At 42.7% G+C, this 7,673-nt stretch overlaps 1 protein-coding gene and 1 pseudogene across 1 annotated transcript; both read left to right on the top strand.

Annotated features, from left to right (window-relative positions):
• The first annotated feature begins 2,612 nt into the window (after positions 1-2,612).
• Positions 2,613-7,440, top strand: LOC108857478 (receptor-like protein kinase HSL1; annotated as a pseudogene).
• On the top strand, positions 6,900-7,286 carry LOC108858362 (glycine-rich RNA-binding protein GRP1A-like). The gene is made up of 2 exons (XM_018632303.1): positions 6,900-7,002; positions 7,045-7,286. Exons 1-2 carry the CDS (start codon positions 6,900-6,902, stop codon positions 7,284-7,286), a joined length of 345 nt encoding a protein of 114 aa, XP_018487805.1.
• Positions 7,441-7,673: the final 233 nt, after the last annotated feature.

Genomic DNA, 7,673 nt, shown 5'->3' with positions numbered 1-7,673 from the left:
ATATAGATTTCCTCCGTTAAATATCCATTTAGGAAAGCGTTGGAGATATCAAGCTGAGTGAGACTCCATCTCTTTGCAGTAGAGACAGCTAACAAGGTCTTGACTGTGGTCATTTTAGCAACAGGAGAATACGTGTCAACGAAGTCTATCCACTCCTGCTGTGTATAACCCTTTGCGACTAGCCGAGCCTTGTAGCGTTCCAAAGTCCCATCAGCGTTTAACTTGACCTTGTAAACCCATTTGCATCCTATAGCCCTTTTCCATCCGGTAGAGAGCAAACTTCCCATGTATATGTACTCTCTAAGGCTATTAACTCTTCATTCATGGCTTTGATCCACTCATCAAATTTCTTTGCCTGATTGAATGAAGTTGGTTCAACGTGTCTAGTAACTGCACAGACATAAGCTTTATAACCCTCTGTCAACTTCTCGTAAGATAAATGAGCCGCTAGAGGATAGAGAATGTCAGTTGCAGTCATGTTGCAGTAGTAGTCTTCTAGGTAAGCTGGTTGTTTAGAAGAATGTTTATTTTTCTTCTTTGAAACTGTAGGGATTTGACTAGCAACCACAGTTTCCTCGTTCTCAACCGTATGTTCTGTGTTAACAGAAACGGGAACACTCTCAGAAACTGTGTGAGTCTTATCCACAACTACAGGTTCAGTAATTAGATAGAGGTCATGATGAAGATCCGCTTCAGGACATATGAATGGAAAGATGTCTTCATGAAAGACGATGTTTCTTGATACAGAGATGACATTAGTATCAAGATCCATGACCTTATACCCTTTAAACCCAGCTGGATAACCCAAGAAGAGACATGGTCTTGATCGAGGTTGAAACTTATGTATGTTCTTCGATGAAGTTGACACATAACATAAGCAACCGAAGACTCTTATCTCTGAATAATCAGGTTTCTTCTTGTGAAGCAACTGATACGGAGATTTGTCTTGAAGTAGTGGAGAAGGCAGTCGATTTATCAGGAAGACTGCAGTAAGCACACAGTCTGACCAAAACTGCAGAGAAAGCTTCGCTTGAAACATCAAAGCTCTAGCAACATTCAAGATATGTTGATGTTTTCTTTCCACCACTGAGTTCTGTTGAGGAGTCTCTGGACAGGAATGAAAAGATCTGATTCCTTTTGCCTTATAAAGCTCAGTAAACATCAGTTCCTTCGCGTTATCTGAACGTACTCCTCTGACCTTAGTTTTGTACTGAGTTTCTACCATCGTAATGAAGTCAGGAAATACTCTAAGGACTTTATCTTTGGTATGCAAGAGATAAACCCATGTTACTCTTGTATGATCATCAACAACCGTCAGAAAATACTTGTATCCTTCAACTGATGGTACTGAGAACGGTCCCCATGTGTCTATATGGAGGAGTTCAGAAGCGTCAGTACACATGTTGTTATGTGATATAAAGGGCAAGTATTTCTGTTTGGCAAGAGGACAGATTGCACAATGAGAAGGCATTTTATTTCTTTGAGATAATCCTAATGCATTCGCTATACAATCAAGCTTTTGTATTGAAGGATGGCCTAATCTGTGATGCCAAAGAGTTGCGTCTACAACAATGTTTGTATAGAAGTGAGACTGAATAGGAGTAGAAGTTCCAAGTGAAGCTCTGTCGAGGACGTACAGGTTCGAGATTTCTTCACCCTGACCAATCGTCAACCCCTTGGTAAGATCCTGAATCACACAAGAATCACCATCAAACGCAACTCTGTAGCCAAGATCTTTAGTCAACTGGCTGACACTGAGAAGATTCATCTGGAAGTCAGGGATATACAGAACATTGTTTAGAGTCATGGACTCATTTAATAGCACCTGTCCAATGCCAATGATCTGTATTCCTAGACCAGTCGGTAAGCTTACTGACTTATTCACAGTGTTAGATAGAGTTGAGAATAAACTCTTATCATGACACACATGATGAGTTGCTCCGCTATCTATAATCCATGATTCTGAAGTCAAAACTTGACATGTTTTTCTCAATATTCCAGCAAAATATAAGGTCTTAGAAGAGAAGGTCATACCGGGCAATGCGGTAATGGTTCCACCCGAAGTTGAAGGAATATCAGGTACTGGATTAGAGAGTTGCATCTGAGCATTGAAGTACTCGATTACTCCTTGAATCTGGTCCTTGGTTAGACTATTCATGAAACCTGTAGAATTCAAATCATTAGTATGATTTTCATTCAAGGACATGTTAGCTACCAAGGGTTTTGCTTCAGATATTTGTTTCTCTGTTCGCTTGGATTTGAATCCAGGAGGATAGCCATGAACTTTGTAGCATTTGTCCACGGTGTGACCAGAATATCCAATAATTATTTTCTAACATCCTTTTAAGTATGAGTAATAAATCTTAAAACAAATAAACAACACAATAATTATCATATATGTCGAGAACTAGACATAGATATTACTAATAATTGCAATCAACTTAAAATTAAAAACTCGAAATGATGCCAGAAACAATGATACTGGCACATTCACAGTCAGAGTCAACGATAAATTAACCCGTTTACCGGTCAACGTTTTTTAGACTCTCTTCCCAATTTCTTTCTTCCTTTATCTCACTCTCTCTCTCTCATCGCCGTGGCTCAGACGGGCTGTTTAAACATGCATCTTCTCTTTCTCTTCCTGCTTTTTCCCGCGGTCTTCTCTCTAAACCAAGAAGGCTCAATTCTTCAGCAAGTCAAGCTCTCTCTTGACGACCCAAACTCTTCTCTCTCCAACTGGAACCCCCGAGACGACTCACCTTGTCACTGGTCCGGCGTCTCCTGTGGCGGAGCTTTCTCCTCCGTCACTTCCGTCGATCTCTCCGATGCCAACCTCGCCGGACCTTTCCCTTCCATCATCTGTCGTCTCCCAAACTTGTCATCTCTCTCATTCTACAACAACTCCATCAACTCAACGCTTCCTCTCGACATCGGAGCTTGCAAGACTCTCCGTACCCTCGATCTCTCCCAGAACCTCCTCACCGGCGAGCTTCCCCACACACTCCCTGATCTCCCCTTCTTGACGTCACTTGATCTAACCGGAAACAACTTCTCCGGTGACATTCCGTCGAGTTTCTCCCGGTTTGAAAAGCTCGAGGTTCTTTCTCTCGTCTTCAACCTCTTAGACGGACCCATTCCCCCGTTCCTAGGCAACATCACCTCCCTCAAGATGCTCAACTTATCCTACAACCCGTTTGCTCCGGGTCGGATCCCTCCGGAGCTCGGAAACCTCACGAACCTCCAAGTCATGTGGCTCACCCAGTGCAACTTAATCGGACATATCCCCGACTCGCTGAGTCGGCTCACCCGACTCGTTGATCTAGACCTCGCGCTCAACGACCTGGTGGGCCCCATCCCTCGCTCCCTAGGCGGGTTAACGAGCATCGTTCAGATTGAGTTATACAACAACTCGCTGACCGGTACAATCCCGCCAGAGCTCGGGAACTTGAAGTCACTGAGACTTCTCGACGCGTCGATGAATCAGCTACCGGCTCTATACCGGACGAGCTCTGTCGTGTGCCGTTGGAGAGTTTGAATCTTTACGAGAACAATCTCCAAGGCGAGCTTCCTCTTGGTATAGCTTTGTCTCCCAACTTGTACGAGCTCGGGATCTTCGGTAACCGACTCACCGGAGAGTTACCAAGAGACCTCGGTCGTAACTCGCCGCTGAAATGGCTAGACTTTTCCGATAACAAATTCTCCGGCGAGTTGCCTTGGGATCTTTGTAAAAACGGGGAGCTCGAGGAGTTGCTGATTATACACAAATCTTTCTCCGGGGATATACCGGAGAGTCTCGGAGACTGCAGGAGCTTGACACGTGTCCGGTTAGCGTACAACAGGTTTTCCGGTCAACTTCCTACCGGTTTATGGGGGTTGCCTCACATTTACTTGCTCGAGCTCGTCAACAACTCGTTCTCCGGAGAGATTGCGAAGACCATAGGAGCCGCAACGAACCTCTCGCTGTTGATTCTGACCAACAATGAATTCACCGGAGGTTTGCCGGAGGAGATTGGTTCTTTGAACAACCTTAATCAGTTGTCGGTAGGCGGAAACAAGCTAAGTGGCTTGTTGCCTGATAGCTTGATGAATCTTGGTGAGTTAGGTATTCTTGATCTTCACGGAAACCGGTTCTCCGGGGAGTTGTCTCCTAAAATCAAGTCGTGGAAGAAGCTAAACGAGTTGAACTTAGCCGGTAACCAGTTTTCCGGGTCAATCCCCGACGAGATTGGAAGTTTGTCGGTCTTGAACTATCTTGATCTCTCTGGTAACCTTTTCTCCGGCGAGATCCCAGTTTCGTTACAGAGTTTGAAGCTAAACCAGCTGAATCTTTCGAATAACCAGTTAACCGGTCACATACCACCTTCTTTAGCGAAGGAGGTGTACAAGAACAGCTTCTTAGGGAACCCTGGGTTGTGTGGGGATATAAAAGGATTGTGTGGCTCCGAGGATGAAGGTAAGAGCAAAGGCTACGTATGGCTTCTCAGATCGATCTTCGTACTTGCTGCTGTGGTGTTTGTTGCGGGTTTGGCTTGGTTCTACTTCAAGTACAGGACTTTCAAGAAAGCAAAAGCTATGGAGAGATCTAAGTGGACTGTCATGTCGTTCCACAAGCTAGGATTCAGTGAGAACGAGATTCTTGAAAGCTTAGATGAAGACAACGTGATTGGTGCTGGAGCTTCGGGTAAAGTTTACAAGGTTGTACTCACCAATGGAGAAACGGTCGCTGTTAAACGTTTATGGACAGGCTCTGTTAAAGAGACAGGAGAGAGTGATCGCGAGAGATCCGGAGTCAAAGACGAGGCCTTTGAGGCTGAGGTAGAGACATTAGGCAAGATTAGGCATAAGAACAAGAGATTGCAAGCTATTGGTTTATGAGTACATGCCTAATGGTAGCTTGGGAGATTTGCTTCATAGCAGCAAAGGAGGAACATTGGGATGGGCAACTAGGTTTAAGATTATATTAGATGCGGCCGAGGGGCTTTCTTATCTTCACCATGATTGTGTTCCTGCGATTGTGCATAGAGATGTTAAGTCCAACAATATTTTGATCGATGGAGATTTCGGAGCAAGAGTTGCTGATTTTGGAGTGGCTAAAGTCGTTGACTTGACCGGAAAAGCTCCTAAGTCCATGTCTGTGATCGCTGGCTCATGCGGTTATATTACACCAGGTTAGTCTTAATGTGGTTATTGATTACTAAATAACTAGTAGGAGATGTGAGACATAAATGAACATTTACTATCTTATTGAGACATGTCTGAATCATGTCTCCACAACCTTCTCACCTGTTGCTTAATGGTTTGAAAGTTATTATGGTTTGTTTCTCTAATTTTTATTTTAAACTACTTTGCAGAATATGCATACACGCTCCGTGTGAACGAGAAGAGCGACATCTACAGTTTCGGGGTAGTGATTCTTGAGATAGTGACTTGGAAACGACCCATTGCTCCAGAACTAGGAGAGAAGGATTTGGTTAAATGGGTTTGCTCGACACTGGACCAGAAAGGTGTAGAGCATGTGATAGACCCGAAGCTAGACTTTTGTTTCAAAGAAGAGATAAGCAAGATCCTCAACATTGGGCTTCTCTGCACGAGCCTGTTGCCCATAAACCGACCCTCCATGAGACGTGTGGTCAAGATGTTACAAGAAATAGGCGGTGTAGACGACGAAAGAAACATGTCGAGAGAAGATAAGGATGGTAAGTTAACACCTTACTACAGTGAAGAAGCCTCGGACCAAGGAAGTGTAGCTTGAAACATGAGGGAAAGTGTGTTTTTGCACAAAAGCTCTTATTTTTGGTGCTTGAAGATGTTAATTAGGGCATTGAACCAAAATTCTCCTCCCCTTATTTTAAGGGCTTTGTTGTGAAAGAGAGAATCAGAGTGTGTAAGTTTTGATAATATATATGAAAAGGTTTCTAAATCAGGAAGTGTGTTTCAGTTTACTGAAAACGGTACCATCTTCTGGCGTTAACATGCATTTGAATAGTTTTCATATATAGGGAAACAGATTCCATGTTCTCGTTTCTAAATGAACAGTTGGAGGCTTGTGTATGTTACTGTAGATTCACATGGCTCTTGGATTCTCAAACATTTTTGAAAAATTTACCCTCGCACTTCACAAACACTTTTTGTGTTTTTAATTACAAGAAAGAACACAACCCACTTGCTACACATTTTAATGGTGTTGATTGTCATATATGCCTTCCAAGAGTATATTCTTGTTGTTACTTTCATTGTTTTCTCAACCAAAATATTTTGGTTTATTGATTAATTGTTTAAAGTTTAAAACAAAAAGTAAAAGAGAAAAAAAAAACAACTTTCCCAATTATTATCCCCAATCACTAACTTTAATCTTTCTAGTTGTCTTTCTTAACCCGATGAAAAGATAGAATCCTAATTTTTTTTCTAATTGATGTCAGATTACCAAGGTTTGGCTATGTTCGTAGACTGCAATTTCCTTCTCTGGTGCCAGCATATGAGAGTAACGATGCAAGATTTCAGCCCTTTGCTGCCTTCATCACTTTTTACGATGTCTCAATACACTACTACACAAATCCCTCTCGCCTCGATTCCTCTCTTATGTAACACGATCCTCTCTTCTCCAACAAAAAATAATAATGAAAGGATCAAGGAGTTTCTTAAATTAGGGACGATGCTAATTACAGAGACATTGATGATAAGATTGCTCGGCAAATCAATTTTGATGGTATTCTGGATCCGCCGATGAAAGTCTTGAGTTGATAGGATCTTCGGATCCCTAACCTTTTCTTGATCTTCTTCTTTTGTGCCGCCATTACGAGAATTGAAAACGGGAGTGGAAGCGAGAGAAACTTGCGGAGGCCGTGGTGGATGTGGCAGTGGATACTGGAGTGGACGTTGTGGTGGTTGTGGTTGTGGATATGAAAGGGAAAAGTGGATACAATGGTGGTGGAGGTGGTTACTCGAGAGGAGGAGGTGGTGGATACGGTAGCGGTGGAAGACGTGAGAATGGGGGATACGAAGGTGGATACTAGAGTGGAGCTTGCGGTGGTTATGGATACGGAGGTGGTGGATACGGAGGAGGCGGCTATGATGGCGGTGGATACCAGATTGGAAGTTGTGGTGGTTATGGATACGAAGGTGGATTCAGTGGGGGTGGAGATGGTTATTCAGGGACGAGGAGGAGGTGGTGGATGGATTTAGTGGTGGTGGAGATGGTTACTCAAGAAGGAGGAGCAGGTGGTGAATACGGTGGAAGTGGAAGTCGTGAGGGATACAAAGGTGGAGGCAACATGGTGGAGAATTGAAGGAGGAGCAAACCACCGAAGTGGAGGTTGTGGTACTTATGGATGTGGATACAATTGTTTTAGAGAAACAAAAAATTGCAATTTTTTTAGAGAAACCATATTTGTTGATATTTTCTAAAATTTGAAATACAAACAAATAAAAATAATGAGGGTGAATAAACAATATTAAAGTACAAAACTAACACAAACAACTAAACTACTTTAACTAAATGATCACTATTTTTAGTTACACTTACGAGAGATTACGTAAGACAAACATGCCCAGGGGCAAAACCGATTCAAATAAGACTCGGGAACATGAAAAATACACCTCAGGCAATAAGTGTATTTTTGTGTAATGAAACATGAGAAGTATAATGTAATCAACTCAACATTTTTCAATTTTCT

This window comes from Raphanus sativus, unplaced genomic scaffold, assembly GCF_000801105.2.
Source record: "Raphanus sativus cultivar WK10039 unplaced genomic scaffold, ASM80110v3 Scaffold0325, whole genome shotgun sequence".
Taxonomy (NCBI): domain Eukaryota; kingdom Viridiplantae; phylum Streptophyta; class Magnoliopsida; order Brassicales; family Brassicaceae; genus Raphanus; species Raphanus sativus.
Note: the sequence above shows the minus strand (reverse complement) of the source record. Positions and strands in the feature narration are given on the sequence as shown.

Excerpts from the sequence above, each read along its gene's own strand:
- LOC108858362 (XM_018632303.1), top strand. The coding sequence starts at position 6,900 with ATGAAAGGGAAAAGTGGATACAATGGTGGTGGAGGTGGTTACTCGAGA. Across the intron at positions 7,003-7,044 it reads TGAGAATGGGGGATACGAAG|GTGGTGGATACGGAGGAGGC; the intron begins GTGGATACTAGA and ends ATGGATACGGAG.